Below are 24,026 nucleotides of genomic sequence, written 5' to 3' on the forward strand. Positions count from 1 at the left end.
TTCTTCAGGGTGAGAAATGTAGAATTGTTTTTCTGCGGATGATGTCCAGTTTTGCCAGCACTACTTGTTGGTGAGGCCATCATTTTGTCAAAATTAGGTGTTGTGGGTTGGTCTCTGGGTCTTCTGTCATGTTCCATTGATCTATGGGTCTTTTTTTGTACTAATACCGTGGTACCTATCACCATGACTCTATAGTACAGTCTGGAGTCACACAACGTGAGGGTTCCAGCTGTGTTCTTTTTGCTTTGAATGGCTTTAGTTATCCATGGCCTTTGCTGTTCCCATACATCAATGTACTTTATTCACAGAGAGTGAAGAGAGTCAGTTATTGCTGTACTCTTTATGAATTGTGTATGGCATTGCTTAATCACACATTTTTGAATGTATAAACAGATAATTTCCTTAGAACTAAATTGAGCTAATTGAAATGATAATCATCTTTTATGTGCCCAATGGAACAAAACAGTAACTTTAATTTTTCAGCCCTTATTTTGAATTATGGTTCTTAAACACTTTAACCTCCCTTGTAGCCCACTACTCACCAGAGGTAGTAGGAAAGAAAGGATGCAGGGGGTGGGTGGTGAAGTGGACCTGTTTAAAAGGTTCTTTGGAGCAACTCCTGTCTGTGTTATCTGGAAATCAGCAGTTCGGCTCACAGGTTGGCAGCAGCAGCTTGATCCACTTGCAAACTTTTCACGGATACACCAGCAGTCCAGTTTGGTAAAGTTGGGTCAGCAACAGTGGTGACCTAGCAGAGACAGCCAGGCCTCAGCCTTGACTTGAGTCATCAGGAGGGACCAAAAGGAACACCTGGAATAGATCTCAGCTGTGCCTCTCTCAGGGAATCAAAGATCGAGAAGACGGGAGACCCACACAAGCGTTGCACAGTTGGCTGTACCAGCAAGCCAAGCTCTGTCTCCATCACTCCGTGGAGTCCTATTTATACCTTCCAAACATCACGTGTCCTCCATGTGCTTTGCCTCAGCACGGGCATCCAGTCAGCCAGTCTTTGGAACTGGCAAGAAACTGAAGCACACCACCAGAAGTTTTTTGATTTTTTTTTTTTTCCTCTATGGAGTCCCGTGAAATGCAGCTCAACTATGCAATGTAAATTGGACCAATATATGCGTGTTGTTATCAAAGAATCTTTCATCATGTGTCCTTTCTCATGTTTGCTTTAGCAGAACATCCTGTCTCCTGAGTCTCTTTCAGCAAAACATCCCTTCGCAAGTCCGCCTTAGCCTTTCACACCTGTGTCCACTTTAAGGAAACGTTCCTTCACTCATTTGTCCCAGAAAAACACCATCCAACCAACTTTCCAAAGAACCCTCAAGTTTCCACTTCAAAACATAGCTTTCATATTTCAATAGTTTTGAGCATTTACCTTATTTCTACCTTTTATTTTCTTCTCTCCAACTTCTTTCATGTAGCGCCCACCCCCACATCTCCCTCTCACGTCCATGACCTCTCAGTCCATATGTAGATGGGTTTAGAGCCTCACCATGTAGGCTTGACAACATATTGGGGGTGGGGGGAAGTCATGCTTGAGGAAAACTTGATTTTCCCTTCTTCACCAGCCACTGGCTGCCTTGACGCTCTTCGTGCAGGAGCCGCACTTTATGAACGTTTGCCAGTTGGTATGTGGACAGGTCTGGTCTTACAGGTTTTATTGTTGAGAGTTCATGAGTGCAGCACACAGGTTCTGTCCAGAGAAACCCATCTCACAACAGTCCTCCTGGTCCTCTGGCTCTCCCAAGCTTTCTATTTCCTCTCCTACAATATTCCCTGAGCCTTAGGGGTGGGGTTGTTGAATAGTATTTAAGGATGTCACAGTTTTTCAGGAAACAACGCCAACAATTCAGGAATCTCAAAACTCTATATCCTTATATTTTTCAGAACAGATGAGCATAAATATAGTTAAAAGATATCTCTGTTTTCTCAGTATTCAAAAATATTTTACCTACCTGGCTAAATTTGTTTCTAAGTATGCCATCTTATTTATACCCATGCAATGGGTTTACTTTCAATTATTTCCTTACTTTTTAGATTTTTCATTAATTGTGTACAGATACAAAACATTTTTGTATTTGCCATTTAAATTAAATTGGTTGAAATTATTAATTTTAAGCATGTGGCGCGCGCGTGTGTGTGTGTGTGTGTGTGTGTGTGTGTGTGTGTAGAGGGAGAGATCTTTAGGACTTTCATGTAACATTTTTTTCACTCTGAAGAGATAACTCAGCCTACTTTATAATTTGAATATTGTTTTTTTCTGGCCTACTCACTTTGGCTGGTACTTTTAGTAAAAAGTTAAAGGACGTGTGGCCTTGAGAGTGGGCATTTGCGTCTTGTTCCTACTCTATGACTTTCAGTTTTCCCTCTCAGAGTATGAGATTAGCATGGGTGGGTTATATGTAGCCTTTACTAGTTAGCAGCAATCTCCTCCTCCACTCTGTGGAAGGCATGACCGAGTCACATGCATTTCTGTTCTGGTACTCTGCAATGAGCCTAGAGCTCATATCAAACTTGGGGGAGAGTAAAGAAGTCTTTTTAAAGCAAAAGATGTGTAATAGAATTAAGTAACTTTATGAAATAGTTATTGAGCACCTACTATGTGCTCAATTTCACACACTGGGAACAAAGCAGACCCCAATTCCTGCTCCCACGGTGCTTTGTCCTAAAAGGCAAAGCGATCATTTCAAAGTTCTGCTTTATAATGAACTGGGAATCACTGGGATTCAACTCCTCTTCTTGTCTTTTCCCAAGAGCATGTCACTCTAGAAAGCACCTGGTTTTAGAAGAGGACTCCTGTGAACCACCACTCTTGTAATTTTATTATAAATAAAGTCATGATGTTCTTTGTGCCGTCATATAACAAGAATAAACTATAAAAGACTGAAAAGCTCATCTTTAAAAGTAAAACTACAGACCTGTGATTGTTCTATGGCAGTGAGATTAAACAACTAACCCTTTGAGCCCTTAGAAAATGTCATAAATCATCATTTCTTTCATTTCTACAAATATTAGTTGATAAAGATCTCACAAGTTGTAAAAGTACTTCTTTTTTTTTTTTTTTTTTTTTTTTTTTGAAACAGGGTTTCTCTGTATAGCCCTGGCTGTCCTGGAACTCACTCTGTAGACCAGGCTGGCCTCGAACTCAGAAATCCGCCTGCCTCTGCCTCCCAAGTGCTGGGATTAAAGTTGTGTGCCACCACTAAAAGGCGTACTTTTAAACTAGTTGTCATATGGCCAATGAGACCATGTCAAATCCACGTGCCTGAGGAAGCACATGTTGGTTTGGTCAGCTCAAAGTTGTAGAGCCTCTCCTAACACACAAATGTCAATGCTGTGTTTAAATACATAAAGCTCAGGTCATAATTTGTTAAGAACTGACTCAAACTAATGGGATCACTAAGTCAAAATATCAGTATACGTGTTGGTTGGTTTTAATGTCAATTTGATACAATTGAAAAAATACATCTATAGGCTATAGGTCATTTTAATAGGGGTTACTGTGAGAGACCCCAGACTGTTGTGGGTAGTGCCACCTCTGGCCTGCTGGTCTTGGGTGCCATAAGAACATAGGCTGAGCAAGCCGAGAGGGGCTGTACTCCTCCATGGCCTCTGCTTCACTTCCTGCTTCAGGTTCCTGGCTCACTTAGGTTTCTGCACTAACCTCCCTCAGTGATGGGCTGTGCTGTGGAAATATAAGTTGAAATAAACCCTTTCTCCCCAAAGTTGTTTCTGGCCTTGGTGTTCCTCCACAGCAATAGAAATCATAGGCAAGAATAGCCTCTAAAGAGTTTTACATAACATTTTAAATGTGAAGACAAAATTCTGGCAAGTAAGAGATGAAGGTCAGACTGAAAGGAAAATACCATCATTAAAAAAAAGAAACTAAGCCGGGCATGGTGGTGCATGCCTTTAATCCCAGCACTTGGGAGGCAGAGGCAGGTGAATTTCTGAGTTCAAGGCCAGCCTGGTCTACAGAGTGAGTTCTAGGACAGCCAGGGCTACACAGAAAAACCCTGTCTCAAAAAAAAAAAAAAAAAAAGGAAAGGAAAGGAAAGGAAAGGAAAAAAAAAGAGAAGAGAAGAGAAGAGAAGAGAAGAGAAGAGAAGAGAAGAGAAGGAAGAGAGAAAGAAAGAAAGTGAGCCAAAGGTAGGGGGTAGTTCTGCCTCAAATTAGTAAGTTTACCAAGGTCTGAGCTGTTGTGGTAAAAATTATTTGTCGGTTTCTACCCCATCTTACGTCATTTACTTCCTAAATAAAAGACATAAAACCTTTATATTTATAATAAACTTTAAAGCATTAGAGATGGGCAGATATCAACCCTCTGTGCTATTTTGTCTATCTCCCTGTCAATAATCCCAAGATATCACTTGCCATGTTCTACCTGGGCCACTCTTACTCCACGGGCTGGCCCTCATGGTCATGCGCTCTCATGATTCACCTACCCCATGGCTCCTTCTTCCCTCCTTCTCTTCTAGTGCTCTCTGCTTCAGACCTCCAGCCCTGAAAACCAAAGCCCTGCCTACTCTCCTGCTTAGCTACAGGCTGTAGGCATCTTTAGTCAACCAATAGTTTAAAATTAAGGAGCAAGGTTTGCACAATAAAAGCGGGCATATGTGAGAATTCACTCTTCTTGAGGCAACTAGACCTTGGGATAGAGAATTTAGAATCACAGTTCATAGCAACAGACCAAACCTCGACACTGAGCTTAAAGTGTTCTGGATTTAAAGGACTTCATGTATAAGGATAAAAGCAAATTCTTTATTGATATCATAAGCAACAGCAGTCTCATGTGTTCTCCGCAGTTTAATCTGAGACTTCTGTGAGCTCTTGTTTCTGAACTGTGACACAAAAACAGACCATCTATAGCTAATAAACAAATGAGGAACCATGTTTAAGGGTTCATAACATGTACCTGTTTTTCACCATTTTCGATGAGCCACGTACAAAAGTCTTCAATGGCGGTAAGAGTTTCATAGTCTTCTGAGCCCAGAGTTTGGTATGTACTAATACTTCTTATAAAATATATCTCAACCGCATCTAGAAAAACGGAAAGAATGATTTAAAGCAAACTTCAAGCCTTCACAAATGTTTATTATCAGTTTGGGCTCCACTAGCATCTTCATGCATATAGTCTATGTCTGCTCCTGTCCCAGGCTCCACAAAGATCCTCAAAAGGTCCAAGGCAGGACTGGATGGTTTTCTCAAGATGGAATGCATGCATGCATTTCAAGTAGAGGGAAAGGCTTCTGTCCAAATAGTCCCTGTTATCCTAAAGGTCAAAATAATTACATTAGACTTCCAGGAGTATTGAAAGGCTATACTTTTAGCTAAAACTCTGATAGAAATTTTATGTGTTTAACACACATTAGATTGTATTTTTATATACTGAATATACATACATAATTATAGACGTATGTATACAGAGGTATGATTTGGCAAGTTTTACCTTTTAAGAATGTACGGTTCCAGCCAGATTATAAGTAGCTGACTCCTGTAAGTCTATCACTTCATAGGCTGAGGCAGGACACATTGCCATGAGTTTGAGGCCAGCCTGGACTATGTTAGGAATTCCAGGCCACACATTTGTGTTACAAATGGAGATGCTGCCTCCTACAAACGCCTTGTGGGTCCCATCCCCCCCCCCCCCCCCGGGCCAGTAAAGCCACCTGCTGATGGACTGGCTCACCAAATTCAAGACTGGATCAGAACATGCTTACGCAGCAGTTGTCAGCCAGTCCTCCCTCTTGTCTCTCTTTAAACCAGCCAGGCTCAAGTTAAGGAATCTACCACCGGTATCTATTTTGTTTCCCCTTCTGAGAAAAATTTAACCATCCTCCTTTGGGCCCTCCTTGTTATTTGGGTTCTTTAGGTCTGGTGATTATAAGATGGTTATCCTGTACTTATCAGTGAGTATGTACCAAGCATATCCTTTAAGGTTTGGTTATTTCACTCAGGATAGTATTTTCTAATTCCACCCGTTTGTCTGCGGAGGTGGATGGAAGGAGGAAACTGGGTGGGAGGGGATGTTCTATGGTGGGATGGTACCCAAAAGGGGCACCTCCTTCTCTAAGGAGAATGGGAGAGGCTAATGGTGGGAGAGGCTTGTGGGAGTGGGACTGGGAGGAGAGGAGGGGGGCTGGGATTAGAATATAAAGTGAATAAAAAATTATGGCTAGAAAAAAAAAGGACCTTGCCTTGGTGATTGATTTTAAGGTATTAAGAGTCTTTTATCATTAAGCAGGATTTTCAATGTAGGGTTTTTCATACATACCTTTTTGTGGATTAAGGAAATTGTTCCCCTTTATCATGCATGAGTGGGTATTAAATTTTGTATAATTTTTTTCTGAAGAAATTGATACGAATTATACGTTTTCATCTTTAGTCTTAGTATGGTGTATTGACTAGAAGTTGACTATTGAATGAGCCTGAAAACTTTCCTCTGAACGTTTCAGGAGAAACTCTGCATTGTTTATTGTATAGTATTTATTTGCTATGTATCTCGTGAAGAGTGTTTTATATCGACATAGCTGAAAGTGCTGATTTGTGGTGCTTTTCTTGTAATGTCTGTATGATACTGACGTAGAATTAGGAAGTATTCTTGTCTCTTATGGTTTTTGCTTATTTGTTTGTTTTTGTATGTGTGTATTGGAGAGAAGCTTGTTGAAGTGAGTTTTATTGATGTAATTAAGAGTAAGGCTCCCTAAAGTTCTCTCCCCACTTATTTTTTTTTCTAAGACTCTAAGGAGGAGACTGTGAGGAAGATACTCAGTGTGTTAGGGGTTGAGTTGGGTCAGGATCTCCTCAGAAGCTAGTGACCTCTCTCTTTCTCTCAAGTTCTTTCTCAGGTGGTGGTCCAATGGCTTCTTTCTCCTTGGTGACCTGAGCATGCAGATTGTGAGGTCATCTATTTTTATGTCAGAAAAGGAGTTGGACAAAGAGCCCCTTGAAGCCAATGGCAACCCCAAAGTTAAAGGCAGAAAAATGGGTGTTGCTGTTAAAAATTTCAGGAGACAGTCTGGTTTTCAGTAAAGCTCAGGATGCCTTTTGGGGGGCTGTGATGGTTAGAAGCCCTGACTAATACAGGCACCCTCCAATGGCGGCTTCACCACCCTCTTATCTATCTATCTATCTATCTATCTATCTATCTATCTATCTATCTATCCATCTTCATACAATACATTTTGTCATAATTTCCACTCTCCCAACTCCTCCCAGGTACTCCCCTCCTCCCCATCTCTCCACCCACAGGACTTCCAAATTAGTATGGTGTATTGACTAGAAGTTGACTATTGAATGAGCCTGAAAGCCTGTGCACTCTCTTGCTCTCTCTTCAAACAAGACACTAACAAAATGGAAAAAATTTCAGACAAAATTATTCAAACAAACCACAAAGCATACACAAAGAATCGTGGAGTATATTTTGTATTAGTCAACTACTCTTGGGCATAGTGCCTGTTGTGGTGTGTTCTCATCATATTTGGCATTTTTAGTTGGAATGTCAGATCCATGGCAGACACACTGAGGGTAAAAATGCAGGAGAATGCAATGACCTTCCCTTTAGCTCTTCAATAACACTGCTCACAGCTTTGACAGATACAGGGGTGATGCTTTGGCCAGCCCCATATCTATCATGCCACAATTTCCCAGAGGGGCATTTTACTATCTTCCTGGTTGTAGTGATGACGTGAACCATAGTCAAGAGCCCATCAATTACACCAAAGTTGTCATGGGATGGTGTTGGCCAGGTCAGAGCTAGACAAATGACAGAAGAATAGGTGCTGCTGATAACCATGAGTGAGCTGTCATATTTGAGTTGTCTTATGGTGCAAACCCATCACAGACATGGGGGCATCAACAGAAGTGCCAAAGGTAATGGCCCTTTTGGCTCCACCCTTCAAATGGACCCAGCCTTTTCCATCCTGATGAAGACATCTGTAGAATCCACAACACACCTGGCACCAACGTCACCCCACTTGATGTTGGCAGGACCTCACTCCTAGAAGGTAAGAGATGCCCTCCCATTGATGACTAGTTTCCTTTTCTGAGATCTGACTATACCATGTAACTTGCTGTGGGGTAGAGTAATACTGGAACATGAAGGAAGACTATGTAGCTAAGGTCAATGAAGTTATCATTGGTGTCAGTATTCACTTCATCCGAGTTGAAGGCAGATTTATATGTGCTCAATATGGCCAAATCCACCCACTCCTACCTTCACCATCATGTCTCAGGGATAAGGCTGGCATTGGATGTGGCAGGCTCTGGAACAGGAAGGAGGTAAAAGCCCCTTGTATGTTTTTTATATATTACATCCTAAAATTTATTTTCGTGAGTACATGTGTAAGTAGTAAGGATGGGTATTCATGCACCATGGTGTGCCCATGGAAGTCAGAACCCAGCCTTCAAAGTCAGTTCTTTCCTTCTACCATGTGGGGTTTGGGGATTGAATTCAGGCATCAGGCTTGGTGGCAAGCACCTTTATCTGACAAGTCACCTCACCATCCCTCCTGTATGTTACGGACATGATAGAGACTTGGTATTATTCTTTCTTTAAATGTTAGGTAGACTTCTACAGTGATATTGTCTGCACCTAAAGATTTCTTTCTTGGGAGGGATAACTATGAATGTATTTTAAATTCATATGCATATACTTGTTCATCCTGCGTGAGTTCTATATTCTGTGTACAGGACTTTGTGACAGACATAGTTTTAGATCATTTTTTAAATTAAAATTTTAATCTCTTCTTTCATATTATACCTTTTGATATGCTTAGAAAACCCTTCCAAAGTTTAGCTTTTAGTTCTTTCTATTCTACTGCCTTTTCTCATGGCTAATTTTTATTTTCAGTTTTGCTGCATAAAATTTTGATCTAACTGAAGTCTAATTTAGTAATAAAAACTCAAATATACAATTTTTAAACTTTTTAAAAAATTTTCTTGTACTGGGTTAAATAAGACTTCTCTCGTGCAAGTCTGTAATGTTCTTTGAGCATATCCTTCCCACCTGCCTATGGATCACCATGGAAACAAACCTCTGGGCACACCTGTGAGGAATCATCTAACCCAGGCTAGTTGCAATGAGTAGGCCTGCTCTAAACACGGCCAGTGTCACTCTATGGCCTGGGGTCCAGGATAGATTAAAAGAAGGAGAGCTGAGGACAGGCATTCACCAGCTCCCTGCTTCCTGACTACAGATGCAGTGGACACCAGATGCCTCCTGTTCCTGCCCTAGGACACCACACATTCTCTGCTAGGATGGAACACACTCAACCGAAACGGTGCACCCAAACAAGCTCTTCCTCCAGTCTCTGCTGTTGGGTATTTTGTCACAGCAATGAGACCTGTAGCTAATGCGTCTGGCTCTCTCTCTCCCCATTGAGTCCTGTACCCTCCCCACAGTCCCCTTTGTTTTCTTAGACACTTTTGTTTCTACATTCACAAACTATGTACGTATTTTATGAGTCTATAGGAGAAAATACATAAAACTTGTCTTTCTGATACTGACTCAATTCACATAAGATGATGACCTCTGGTCATATCTAGTATTCTGCACATAGCTTCATTCTTTTTTATGGCTGAAAACGTTCTATTGTCAATGGACACCTAGACTGTTTCATAACTTAGCTATTAGGAATAGCACTGGCATAAACACCCACATGCACGTCTCTCTATTTCCATCTCTACCAGTACTGTCTACATCCTTGCCAGCATCTGTTCTTGTCTGTTTGCCTGATAGAGTTTTAGACCTTTTTGTAATTAAAATTCTCAGCTTCTTTTGTTGTGTACATGTACTTAGAAAGCCCTTTCTTGGAGTTTCATTTTAATTCGTTTTAATTCTTTCTATTCTAGAACTAATATTTATCCATGAAACTTTTTACTTTTGGAGGATTAAAGTTTTAATCTAGCCGGAGTTTAATTTACTTACTTATAAAGCTTGAAGATATACATTTTAAAACTTTTCTGGCTTTACTGGGGTTTAAAGAAAGCCTGCTTTCACGTAACTTCTGACTGGGGTGAGGGAATCTCAATTCAGCTCTGTGTGCACATCTCCGACTGCTACTGATGTTGAACCTTATTTCATGTTTATCAGCCAGTTGGAAGGTAGCTCTGCTCACTGCCACGAAGCCAACACGTTCTGTAATCTGTATTCATTGCTCAAGACCTGCTTCTTGGCTTAGCATTTCATTTAGGATTGAGTTGGTTGGGTTTTGTCTTTTTTTTTTTTCAGTTCCTTTTATATTCTAGATATTAATCCCATGTGTTGCAGAGCTAGCAAAGACAGGTGCCTCTTCAATCTTTTCCTTTCCTCTGCAGTGTTTCAGTGTGATGAAATCTCATTTGCCATTTGTTGATGTTGTTACCTGAGTGAATGGAGGCACACTCCAAAAGTGCTCACTATGCTAGTATCCTGAAGTGTTTTCCCTACTTAGACCTCTATCAGTTTGAAAGTTTTGTCTTTTATAAAGGTATTTAGTGATCAAAGGATAAAGGGTTTGGAGTTAGTTTTCTTACAGAAGAAGAGATAGGGATTTCGTCCCAAGCTTTCATGTGAGCTAATCCAGTTTTTCTAGCACTTTATTTTGAAAAGACTGGTTTTTCTCCAATGTACATTTTTACATCATTTATTTTTAATATTAAAAATAAGTATGTAAGGAGGCTGGCAAGATGGCTCAGTGGCAAAGGAGCTTGCTTTTAAGCCCAGTGAACTGAGTTCAACCCCCAGGTCTCAAATGATAAAAAAAAAGGACTGATTCCTTCAAGTTGTCCTATGATTTTCACATGTGTACCATGGCATTCACATGTGCAATCATGCATGCAAGCATGCCTTTGCACTAGTGTGAGCATGCAAACACACAGAGGGAAAATAAATAAATATTCATGTTGTACTTAAAATTATTGAGAAAAATGTAAGTTGTCTTAGAATTGAAGTTTTCTCACATAAAAAGCTAAATATTTCACAGTTACAAATATATCTGATTTCTTATCATTGCAAATTGTGAAAATCTGTTATACGTGGAATGGGCCCACTACTGAGTATACATAAATCTTAAAAGGAGAGAAGTATTAGTTGGAAAACTCCAACTCAGAAAGTCTTCAATGATCATTCAGTGTTGAGAAAATAAAATACCAAACTTTAAAACAAATTTTTTTTTAGTAGCAGAGGAAAACAAAAGGAGAAGACCATCATGCAGACTTCCTCTGCAGTTCTGGCTCTCTCTGCCTCCTCGCCCTTTCTCCAACTGTAAAGTAGCACGCGTCGGCGTGGGTCCCTTTCATAAGCAGAAGGGAAAGGCATGGAACGTTTCACATTCTCCACAAAGCCCACATTCCTCTCTGGAGACAAGAGAGAGCAGAGTTCCTTTAACCACACATTCCCATGGCCATTGGGCTGCCCAGGCCACACTGTGGAACCTCACAAGTTCAGCTGTCTCTCCAGTTCCACACCCACAACCTCACTGGACAGAGAAGCCATTAAATCCCTAGCTTCCCTCTAAAAATCCTAGTACATTCTCTGTGAATTCAGGACGAGGAAATTCTTGTTGGTCCATCCTTCTCTCTTGTAAGGGTGGAAGGAAGGAGTCAAGGCTGAGAGCAGGGGGAGAGGAGTCAACGCCACCTCACTACTGAGCCTTTCGGCAAGCCATGCTTACAGCGCGTGTGATCTTTACAGCTTAGGTGAATGTGGTGGACACTGTAAGGGAATACAGGAAATCGTTGGCTCTGGTGCTCAGTTAATTCCAGAAGACGTTATCAGGTGTATCATCACGTGTAATTATGGAACTGATTTTGCACAGGATCGTGACCAGCTTTATCTTTCCATTGAGAGTGGCTGTCTGCAAGCTCTTACTTATATGAAGATCGTTTGTCAGCTTGCTTCTCACATGTCACTGGGACAAGACGATAAAGCCAATACCACCTCCTCTACCTACCCCTGTACTCGGATGCTCCAGACATGGCATACGCTTTCGCTAGTAAAGCACTCGCCTCAGCAGTTTGGGGGCTGACTTCAGAAAACGAAGAAACACAGATAGAATAGGCCTGGGGAGAAAAAAAAAACAAACACGACACACTCAATACCCAGTGACAGTCGGGAAACCATGACGACAAGCTCAGTACCCAACAGTCTGAAAACCATGACAAGATTAATACTCAGTGACAGTCTGGAAATCATGACAAGCTCAATGCCCAGTGACAATCTTTCACTGCCCTTTTCAGCAGCTGTAAGACTTGCTAGCTGACTGGGAGCCAACTCAGCTAAACATGGACTTGGATGAGAGTGGACTGTGAGTTCCAGCTCTGTCACTTCCTACTATGGTTCTTGAAAAAGTCACTTCACCTTCTCATGCAGATGGAATGTATGCTTCTTAGTGATTAGGGCTCATGAAACATTAAAGGAGGCACCTTATGTAAATGCTGGGCGCTGTCTATCATGTGGCTAGTAAATCTCAGCCCCATTAATTCCACTTGGTCTCCAGCAGAAGGTAACTGTGACCTTAGCTCAGCATCACAAGGGTTCAGGGTCAAAGACAGTCAAAAAACGGAGGGGCTAAGAGCTCCAGGCCTGCTTAGCCACTTATCATGATACAGGGTGGTCCTTTAACTTCTTCAAATATAGGAGAAAAAGATGATGGAAACAATATTTGTCATGAACAGTTGCTGTACATGTTAAATTTATTAACAGATGTAAAGTGCTTACAATACCACCTGGCATTCAGTAGCCATTAGTGTAAGATAATAATTGCTAGTGGTATTGTTCATCTTATCCGTATTTAAATGGCAAGGACTGCCACTTAGAAAGACAGAAGAGTGGAAACAGCAGACTCACAGCCAGCAGCAAGGAAAGAGCCACCCATGCATAGCAGTTCACTGGCCAAACCCATGCTTATCTCAAGGAGACAGAGGGGCTGTTATCACTCCACCTGCTACGGAGCCGGGATGCTGCACATTGTGTGCACACTGCTTCTTTAACAAAATCTCCTGGGTCAGATTTTCTGAGTCCAAGTCTCCACTTTGCCTCTTGTTAGCCATATAACTTCAGTGGAGTTAGTTCTACCTCTGCGCTTTACTTTTTTGATCCATAAAAATGAGATTACACAACGATGCCTATTTTTTTTGATGTCTTTGCTTGTGGATTAAAAGAAATACATACTTGGGTGCACATAGTTAAAACATTTTATATAAATTTTTAATTCCTTTTTTGGGTGTGGCTGTAAACATTTATGTTGATTCCTTTCTTCATTCTAATTTGGCCACACTTTTAAGAGATCCTCAAATTCAAAGTGCATGTCTTTCTCCATAGGCAGTGACTCCGGCACCAGGGAGGGTAGAATGCTCTAATGCAATGCTTTTCAAACTACGGGTCATGAACGACCCTTTCACAGGGGTTGTATATCAGATATTCCACATGTGAGATATTTACATTATGATTCATAACAGTAGCAAAATTACAGTTATGAAGTAGTAATGAAACAATCTTATAGTTGGGGGGGGGGTCACAACAACATGAGGAACTGTATTAAAGGGTCACAACATTAGGAAGGCTGAGAACCACTGTACCAATGTTTCTCCCCATTGCCTGGTGTTCATAATCTTGGCTTGTCAAATTGTTTGCCACATCTCTGCTTTGCTAGCTGGCTTTTCACATAGACTGCGGGACAGTGCTACTACTTTTCTGGGGCACCAAATCCCGCATGTGAGGATCTCTGAGGCTCCCAGCAGCACTGCAGCCTTTTATCCAGCAGAGAGAGATGAATTTACTAACATTTTAAAGTGCATTTTAAATGGAAATGCCTTAAATGGTTTTCTTTTCTTTTTTAAATAGGGAACCAGTCATTTTTCTTTTTCTTTTTTAAAAAGATTTTTATTTGTTTGTTTGTTTGTTTTATATGAGTATACTGTAGCTGTTTTCAGACACACCAGAAGAGGGCATTGGGTTCCATTACAGATGGTTGTGAGCCACCATGTGGTTCCTGGGAATTGAACTTAGGACCTCTGAAAGAGCAGTCAATGCTCTTAACCATTAACCATCTCTCCAGGCCCTTAAATGGTTTTCATATCGTAAGGCCTATGTTTTGGTTTGAGTATTTGTCAGTTAGTTATCTCCAAGTGTTGTGACCTTAACCTTAGACTTGGAAATAAAACCCATCTGCAATGACCTTAAAGGGCAACTGACACATTGTAACAAACTATCATGGGTTTTCAATTAAAAGACCCCTGTTGTTTTAAAAAATATTTTATTTATTATTATTACTATTATTCTCTCTCTCTCTCTCTCTCTCTCTCCCTCTCTCTCTCTCTCTCTCTCTCTCTCTCTCTCTGTGTGTGTGTGGGGGGGGCAAATCCGCATGTACAGACTCCTGTGGAGGCCAGAGGGCTGCTCTGTGGAACCTACTGTCCTATTTTGCTTTCACATGGGTTCCCGGGATTAAACTTTGGTCACCAGACTTCCATGTCAAACACCTCTGAACTCTCTCACCAGTCTGCCCTTTTTGTCTTCTTGGAGTCCAGCGCCTCTGTGTTTTCTTTCCCCCTTGGGATAGACTTAAGCTTGGTTTCCTCCCAGCACTAACAAAGACGAAAGGCCTAGGAAGGGATGTGGTATGTCCTGCTCAGCTCACAGTACATATATGTTCTGTAGAGTTGGAGGCCTCTGCTCAGGACTTTTAGGTTGGAGGCTGTTGTATGGGACTGAAAAAGAATTAAGGTAAACATGAAACTGATTCTGCCCCCTTAAGATGTTAGGGTTAAAATAAGGGATCCACCTCAATGCCCTGTTCTGAGAAGCAACAGGACCTGGAGCCAAACAAGACCACCCTGCCAAAGAACCAACGGAGCCAATCAAGACCACCCTGCCAAAGAACCAACGGAGCCAAACAAGACCACCCTGCCAAAGAACCAACGGAGCCAATCAAGACCACCCTGCCAAAGAACCAACGGAGCCAATCAAGACCACCCTGCCAACGAACCAACCTGCTGCAAGTACTGGATGGCCTGTTTGTGGTTCTTCCTCAGCTGCTCGATCTGAGCGATTTCTTCGTACAAACTAATCAGCTCTGACGTGTTGTGACCCTTGTCAAGGATAACATCGCAGATTGCCTTCTCAAAGTACGCCAGGGCTAGGTTCATCCTGTGCATAGCCAAGGAGGCTCTGCGAGAAAAGAATCGAAGGTGGAAGTTACTCAGAGGTCACCCACTCTGCGGACACATACGGAATTAATTCCAGGAAGTAAAGAATTTGTCTTCATAGCCCAGTCATCTGGACAACTGGCTCAAGATCCAGGCTTGCTATAAATAAGCTCCCATTATCCTGAATTTTGCCCACGAGATCCCACAGACTACCATCATTGGCTTAACCCATGGATGTGGTTTATTCTTGTATAATTTCTATCGAAACGCACATGGGGGAAAATGTCACTCAGAAATTCCTAAGACGGGATAATTTACCCATAAGCGTAGACCGTGGATCTTGTCATGTTAAGAACAGTCTTCATTGCAGGTAGGGTGAAGTGCCAGCCCCAGTGACAAGCAGAAAGCTTGTGCCTGACAGGCTGCTGAGTCTAACAGTGCAGACATATTTAACACGCGTGATAGGTTTACATGGGAGACTCATGACTGGCAGAACTAGCAAGTATACGTGTCAGGCTGCGACTATGGAATTAGAAGCCATGTACAAGCATGCTAAGCACCTCTTCTGGCTCATAAGCAGACAATTTTTTTTACTTTTTTTTTTTTTTCAGGTCAGGCTGGAGGCTTCTCTCTGGGGCTTATCCTGGCCTGCAAAATTAGGCCCCAATAGAGACTTCTCCAGAATTGTCTCTTATTACCCAGCTGTTCTCTTTATCACAATAGAAGACACTAAGACCCTGTAATACTCAGCCTGAGACTACCTATCAGCCAAAAAAAGAAAGAAAGAAAGAAAGAAAGAAAGAAAGAAAGAAAGAAAGAAAGAAAGAGAGAAAGGGAGAAAGAAAGGGAGAAAGAAAGAAAGAAAAGGAAAAAAAAAAAAAAAGGTGTCTGAAGAGTTCCAGAGAGCACAGCCTAGGTTAGGAAATGGAGAGCTAAGGCTGTAGAGGTCACGAGGCTCTGCAAACGGACGGACGGTAAGACCTTCAAGCCTGATCACAAAGGGGAGCTAGAGAGCCATCAGTGTTGAAGGCTGAGTGAGGTTCCTAGCACCTGAGGCTCAGGAGATGAACTACTGTCTGCTGAAGGTTGACGGAACTCAAAACCTAAAGCAGTATGACTCTGCCTGAGCATCTAGAGCTACCAACTACTGGCTTCTAAAGCCATGAGACTAGCTGTTACAGCTTAAAGCCTTTGGGTTTGTAAACCCCCAAAACTCTGGGCTAAATATGATGGCCCACACCTGTATTTCCAGCACTCATGAGGCAGGAGCAGGAGGATTATTGTAAATTTGAGGGCATCCTAGGCAACAGAGTTGAGATCTTACCCCAATTAAAAAAAAAAAAAAAAGGACTCGGGGTTGCATATTTGTGATTTGCACCTGAAGAGAGCAAGAGGCCTATGAACCAGCCATTTCTGGACGACTTATCTTCTTCTGAACATGAGAGTGAGTGACAAAGAGCAGTGGCAGGCTCTCTGTCTGTTTGACCATTCTTTGTCACAGTCATTTCTTCGATCAAGCAGACAAGTTTTCTTTTGACCAAAGGTGTTTCCCTTACTCTTTAGACATTAAGAATGGGAGGCTCCCACCAAGAGCTATGAGAGAGATGTTAGGAAGCTGTTTGGCCTGAACAATCTCGCCTTATTGCCTCCACCCTTCAGTGGGAAAAGGCATTTCGAGGTATTTGTCTTTATTATCTATTTGATCCATATCAAACACAACAGCAAGGTGCAGAGAATGACCTATGAATTCAGACGTCTCGGTGAGAAGCCAAGCACTTCAACTTGCTCTCTCACCTCAGTTAGTATGTATTTCTGTGCCCCGTTTTCTTCTCTGTAAAATAAAAATATTCAGAATGCCTATTCTTTTTTTGTTGTTGTTGGGCTTTTTTTTTTTTTTTTTTTTTTTTTTGGTTTTTTGAGTCAGGGTTTCTCTGTGTAGCCCTGGCTGTCCTGGAACTCACTCTGTAGACCAGGCTTATAGGTTTTAGCAAGAACCGAATGGGATACAGTTTCAAAGCACTCAGAACAGGGTGTGGTGTGTGATAAGAACCTAGAAGGCATTGTAACACTTAGTATGTACATGAACTGATACTCAAAGCTTGTGGTGTGAATAGGCAAAGCACACTCGAGGACTGGTTGTGAAAAGGAAACACAGCTTCGTTTCACAGAGGGCAGAAGCCTTCAAGCGCGGCCCTCTGTGACAGCAGGAGACATCCACCAGATTCTAACTATGGCCCTGTGGACTTGTCAACAGTCTGATTTTGTTGAGAACATTCCACCATGTCCCCACCGTGTCCCACTTGCCTTTGAGATTCATGTGTTCTAGGAGGCAGATGTGACACCTGGGTTTCATTTACTTACCATTCGGTCATCTGCCCTACCGTGCCAAGTACTTAGAGTTTTTGGAAAGAGATTTCTTTCAAGGTTGAGAAGATATTTGAAAAATCTGGGGAACAGTAAACTCTCCTTATTTCTTTTTCCTGCTAATCTGATGGGCCCACTTTCCTTTCTAATACTCGATTCTCAGAGGATCCTTAACTCAAAACAGTTTTAAGTCTTGTTCTGGCTCGAACAAATCCTGTGAACTTTGTTTCTACACAGAACACAACTTTCCTTAAAAAAATGCACACATGTACATTGCTCTGATAATTTCCAATTAAATATCTTAAGTGTTCATTTCTTACCTGTTAGGATGCCACATTTGATGGTAAAAGTTAGAGGCCACTGAGAAAAATAATCAATCTCAAAGTAATGTAGTGTGTGTGTGTGTGTGTGTGTGTGTGTGTGTGTGTATGTGTGTGAGTGTGTTGTGTGAGTGTGAGTGTGTGTGTGAGTGTGAGTGTGTGTGTGAGTGTGTGTGTGAGTGTGTGTGTGTGTGTGTGTGTGTGTTCAGACCTTAGATCTAATATGTAAAAGTTAAGTTACCTTAAACCAGTGGTTCTCAGCTGTCTTTCTTTCTTTCTTTCTTTCTTCCTTCCTTTCCTTTCTTTCTTTCTTTCTTTCTTTCTTTCTTTCTTTCTTTCTTTCTTTCTTTCTTTCTTTCTTTCTTTCTTTCTTTCTTTCTTCTTCTTCTTCTTCTTCTTCTTCTTCTTCTTCTTCTTCTTCTTCTTCTTCTTCTTCCTCCTCCTCCTCCTCCTCCTCCTCCTCCTCCTCCTCCCCCTTCTTCTTCCTTCTTCTTTCTCTTTCTCCTTCTCCTCCTCCTCCTCCTCCTCCTCCTCCTCCTCCTCCTCCTCCTCCTCCTCCTTCTTTTTTTTGTTTTTATGAGACAGGGTTTCTCTGTGTAGCTCTGGTTGTCCTGGAACTCACTGTAGACCAGGCTGGCCTCAAACTCAGAAATCTGCCTGTCTCTGCCTCCCAAGTGCTGGGATTAAAGGTGTGCGCCGCCACCACCCAGCACATTGCTACTTCTTAACTGTAATTTTGTTACTCTTATGAATTATAATGTTTATATCTGACATGTAGGTTGAGAGACACTGCATTATACCAATTGCTTAGCCAGTTCAGTCTCTTGCTGTTCCTCTGAGGAAACCACAATCATACTGATCACCTCCATGGTAGGTGAGAGGATTAAACGTGGCAGCGTATATAGTAAGCTTGCAGAATCCATATTTGATAAATGTGACCTCTTTTATTATTAGGTAACCTCTGGGCTTTTTGTCTAAACACAGCCCCCTTTTATCAGGCCACAAACCAGAAAGAACCTCAGATCTCATTCATGAAAGTTTCTGCTTATTTATGGCTGATCTTACCTCCCCAAAGCAATGGTTAGGTCTTTCTCCGAGACTTGGATTCCACAAATGTTACCGTTGTTTAATTCTTTCAGTTCCTTCATATTTCTCTCTGCTTTCTGCAGGTGGATGTAGGCCTGTTTGCCAGTGAAACCGTCAAGGGTGATGCCAGACACACTAACTGCCACTATACAGACGTAGTAACCTATAAGCTAACAAAAGCGACCCTTGGGAAAACAAGGTGGTGTTTGCAAACGGGCATTTGCCTGTGTTCCCTACTCTCCATGTGTACGCCACCAAGAAGGAAGAATTGCCTGGAAAAGAACAAGGCCTTGGGTTCCCTGCGGTGGCTGCCTGAGTCCAGGTCTGGGGTGGTGAGTATCTGTAGGACTGGGGTGGTGAGTGTCTGTAGGTCTGAGGTGGTGAGTGTCTGTAGGTCTGGGGTGGTGAGTGTCTGTAGGTCTGGGGTGGTGAGTGTCTGTAGGTCTGGGGTGGTGAGTGTCTGTAGGACTGGGGTGGTGAGTGTCTGTCTGTAGGACTGGGGTGGTGAGTGTCCGTAGGTCTGGGGTGGTGAGTGTCTGTAGGTCTGGGGTGGTGAGTGTCTGTAGGACTGGGGTGGTGAGTGTCTGTCTGTAGGACTGGGGTGGTGAGTGTCTGTAGGTCTGGGGTGGTGAGTGTCTGTAGGTCTGGGGTGGTGAGTGTCTGTAGGTCTGGGGTGGTGAGTGTCTGTAGGTCTGGGGTGGTGAGTGTCTGTAGGTCTGGGGTGGTGAGTGTCTGTAGGACTGAACAGATACTGTAAATTATACTAGATTTCCTTTAACATCATCAATTGCCGGACAACGGTTATTCATTTTAACCAAATTGTTTCACAGTGGTGAGAAAGGAGAGGAACTAGTTACGCTGAAAGGGACTTTTTGGGTCATTTAGAAAATCCAAGAAAAGCAGGTTTGTGGCCAGAGGCAAATAGCAGGGAGGAAAATCCCCTTAATTCTCAAACATCCTTCCATTTCCCTAATTTCAGCCTCTCCCCCATAAGGGTATAACAACGGAAGAGCACATATAGCATAACCAATAGAGAGGCATGTGTAGAGGGGAAGAGATGGGTGCCGCTGATCTCAGAATGCTCAAGACTGTTCAGGAACTGTAGCCTCTTTCCACCTTCCAAGTCGGGGAGAATATACACAAAGACCAAACCCACGGGTTTCTTGAGGATAGACATGGATATTATGACTCTCCCTGGTGTCCTGAAAGGCCTGCATGGCACGAGCTTGTATGCTAGGGTGGCATTGCTGGGAGAGAGTGGAGCCTGCACCTGTGGGAGCTGGTCATGGGCAGAAGGCCTTGATGACTGCAGCGGGAGTCCAGCACCTTCCTCTTTCTTTTTCTGAGTGCCCTGTCTGCATGTACACCTGCATGCCAGAAGTGGGCATCAGATCCCTTCATGGGAAGTCATGGTTTCTACCATGTGGCTGCTGGGAACTGAACTCAGGATATCTGGAAGAGCAGCCAGTGTTCCTAACCACTGAGCCATCTCTCCAGCCTCGTATGTGTTTCTTACATCTTCCCTGGCTATGAGTAAGTTGTTCTGCTTAATCAGTCACTCCTGCCACAATACTCTCTGCTACAGGCCCCAAAGCAGAGGGACCATCAGATTTCCAACTAGAACTTCTACAACTATCCTCAGAAATAAACTGTGTCATCTCAGGTGATTCAGGTATAGATGAGGGTCCCTTTCTGGAGCTGTGGAGAGAGCTTCCTTGGTCCATTTTCTTGGCTTCTGGTTTCACAGGTGATAGTCTCAACAGCATTTTTAAAAATGATTAGATGATCAAGAACCCATTAAGCCACTGGGTCCTGCTAGACGGTTGTCAGTGGCTTGCAAGCATCTTAAGGAACAGAAGTACCCTAGACCTAGCAAACCAAAATCTCCAGGAAGGAAGCCATCTAGCACGTGTTCATAAAGTTGCCCAGGGAATTACAATGGATGGGCGCTATTTTGCTAAAGTGTACCTTAAGTCACCACCCATTCTCTCCAGTCCTATACTGTGACCACCACTACCACGTATACATGCATTGCGAGTGTTGATTTCTGAGGGTTCCATGAAAAGCCCACCAGCCTTGCAACACTCTGTCTGGCTATGGGGTGTGTCGATAGTGAGATATCTTCCTTGCCTCAACTCCAGGTTTATAGGAACAGACACACAAAATATAATGCACACCTTTTTAGGTGGACAAGCAGCTTATGGAGGGCCTAGATACTTGGAACACAGCTAACAGGAGCCAGTTCCATTTCCTACCTTCCCATCTGGCCTGTGGTCTGTCACCTTGATCCCCAGATCCACTTGGGAAAGAAAGGATATTGGTTTTGTAGGAGCCAGGCTACCCCCAGAGTATAGTAGAGTCTGACCAGAGTTTCCAGGATTTCCTTCTTATCCTTGTCTGAAGTTGTATTTCGCTTCCAGGTCAGCAGTGTGTTCCTGGCTTTCTCCGCATGTTTCTTGGCCTGAGCTGGGAGGCCTGAGGAAGTTGGGGGGGGTATCAAGAAAAGAAGACATTACCTAAGGCATGTTCCAGTCAAAGGCATCCCTGAAAGAACAGAAGGTAGACGTGTGGATGTCAGGTCCTGTTCCTATTGTGAGCCACAGTATTTGGAGTATTTATATAGAACAGTTCCGGCGATCTAACCTAGGCCTAGTAAGCTGGATTCTCTAGAATAGGCCCAGGAAATTCTATTTTGAACTCTGTAAATGGTCTTTATGCAGCTTTCCCCAGATTGACCTGCAGATCCCAGTTTGAAAATCACTAACTTCCGGGGTCGGGAGTTGAGCGACTCCTTCACAATTCTGCTGAAAAACGCCTTGTGACCTTTTCAACTTGCAAAGCTTCTCCATCGTCCAAATGGCAAATGAGACTCATTATGAAAGCCGCCCCTTAGCAAGCACATGGACACACACAGGGCTAGTTTTCAAGCTCTCTGGAAAGCACAGTCTATAAATACAAAGCTTTAGGAATGTAATTACTTCCATCTGAGATTTCTTTTTGTCCAATCCAAGATGAAGCTGGCCATACTAATTGGTCATAAAAACACACAAGCATCCAATTTCTAAGTGCAGTGAGGCCCCTCACTAGGGAGACACAGGCAATGCCAAACCCCAGCTAGACAGAACTGGTGGGGGTTTCTCTTGTTTTCTAAGGGAAATGGTCTTCCTGAGAATTCTTCTAAGCTATTTGAGTAGTCGACAGAGGTAGACAGTAGACGAGGGAACACCTGCCATTGAACTATTGCCTCATCGGCAACTCTAACTCCCATCTTTCCCGTTTCCTAATGGGAAAAGGAAAAGGCCATTCGACTTGCAAACAAGGAGCCGTGCTCACTTCATCCCTGCTCTGCAGGCATCTAAGGCTGGTAAACGTCCTCAAGCCTGCCTAGTGGGCCTTTCATGACCCGGATCCTCACCTCACACAGAGCTATGAATACCTGGACAGTTCCCAATTCCAGCAAACTAACTCATTAATTTACTGTCCTGTTAATAGTAAGCACAATAGCAGGAAGTCGTTTGTCCACACACCGTATTCTCCTTCCTGCGCACTTGGAAACAGACCATCATCAGGTGCCGACGACTCTGGTGTTCTCTGCCTACTCTTTCTCAGCTGCTGCACCACCAAGCTCTTGGAATTACTCCTCGGGGCATATGGAAACAGAGTTCTACTTCTGGCATCCTTAACTTTAATGCATCGAGCAACAGCTACGTAACATTCTGCTTTAAGCAGGTTTCAGGCTCCCTTATGCATCCCATCCAATCCATGAGTTCATTGATTGATTGAGTAGGTTTCACTATGTACCCTACATGGCTTTGGCCTAATGACCCCCCCTGCCTCGTCTCCCAAGTTGAGGCTACCGTTATGTGTCACCGCACCCAGCTACCCCATGTTTAAAAATCCTCCCTGTGGTGGTTTAAATGTGAATGCCACCATGTAGACTCATATATTTGAGTACTTGGCCACCAAGTATGGCACTACTTGAGAAGAATTAAGAGGTAAGGCCTTGTGGAAGTAGTGGTGGCCATGTTGGAGGAAGTGTGCCACTGGGATTGGGCTTTGGGTTTTCAAATGCCCAAGCCAGTCCCTGTGTCTCTTCCCTCTTATGGCCTGTGATCCAGATGTGGACTCTCAGATACTTCTCCAGCAACATGCCTTCCTGCACATCACCATGCTCTCCTCCACGATGACAAAGGACTAAACCCCTGAAACTTTAAGCAAGCCCCAAGCCAATACCTTTCTTAAAAAAAAATAATAATAATAAGAGTTACCATGGCCACTCTTCACAGATCACTGAGAAAGACACTTCCAATACTCATTCCCAACTTGCTCCCTCGTCTCTGCCTAAAATATTACCGTTTTTCTTTCTTTAATAAAACAAGATGTCTTCTTCCCCCGCCCCCTCCTCCTTTTTATTTTCCTCCTCCTTCTGATATTTTTAGCTATCCTTCCTATCTCCGTCTATCTCTTTCAATATATAGTAAATATAGCACGTAGTCCAGCAGGCATGGTGGCAAATGCCTGCCATTTCAACACCCAGAAGGGCTCAGACAGGAGGATTGTGGATTTGAGGCTAGCCTGGTCTACAAAATAAAGCACTATCTCAAAAGCAGTCAAACTAAACCAACATTAGAGAACATACAGTTTAACCCCTGGTCCCTGGTCCTTGAATTTATCTCTGGAATCTCTCTTTTGCTGCAACTACTGTGGAGCAACTGTTCTCAGGTATCCGAAGTCCTAGCAAATAATCAAATTACAGTTTCTTAGTCCCCACCCTGCTGTAGCATTGGGGACCCTTCTTTACTTGATCTGTTCTAACCACTCCTTGCTAAGTCTTTCCCAAGGCCCTTCGTTCCCATTCATGAACATTCATAAACTACACAGCATACTCCTGTTCTCTTTGCATCTCAGCAGTTTTATGAATTTCTGTCATTAAAACCCTCTTTAGCTTCGATGCTTATAACATCCATACCTCTAGTCTAGTCTTAGTCTCAAATTGTCCTGATGCTTATCATTTCTGTTTGATCCCCAATTTCTAACACCAAGTAAGAAAGTAGTAGGCTTCCCAATTGCAATTCAAAATCAACACACCAAAGTCTGGACCCAGCTGGACTGGTAGTG

General features: G+C 42.7%; 1 protein-coding gene across 6 annotated transcripts in view; it reads right to left on the reverse strand.

Annotated features, from left to right (window-relative positions):
* Positions 1 to 24,026, reverse strand: part of Ttc23l (tetratricopeptide repeat domain 23-like) — a 61,553-nt gene that overhangs the window by 21,426 nt on the left and 16,101 nt on the right. For 5 of the 6 annotated variants that reach the window (XM_030248814.1, NM_001374772.1, NM_001378877.1 and 2 more), the window contains 5 exons: positions 21,227 to 21,383; positions 18,888 to 19,013; positions 14,983 to 15,160; positions 11,943 to 12,051; positions 4,925 to 5,049 (listed from right to left, as the gene is read on the reverse strand). In XM_030248814.1, the coding sequence (XP_030104674.1) occupies positions 4,925 to 5,049; positions 11,943 to 12,051; positions 14,983 to 15,160; positions 18,888 to 19,013; positions 21,227 to 21,383 (695 nt within the window). Of the gene's footprint in view, positions 1 to 4,924; positions 5,050 to 11,763; positions 12,052 to 14,982; positions 15,161 to 18,887; positions 19,014 to 21,226; positions 21,384 to 24,026 lie in introns of those variants that run through there. The other variant, NM_001378878.1, reaches the window with a different exon arrangement.

This window comes from Mus musculus, chromosome 15 (genome assembly GCF_000001635.26).
Source record: "Mus musculus strain C57BL/6J chromosome 15, GRCm38.p6 C57BL/6J".
Classification (NCBI taxonomy): domain Eukaryota; kingdom Metazoa; phylum Chordata; class Mammalia; order Rodentia; family Muridae; genus Mus; species Mus musculus.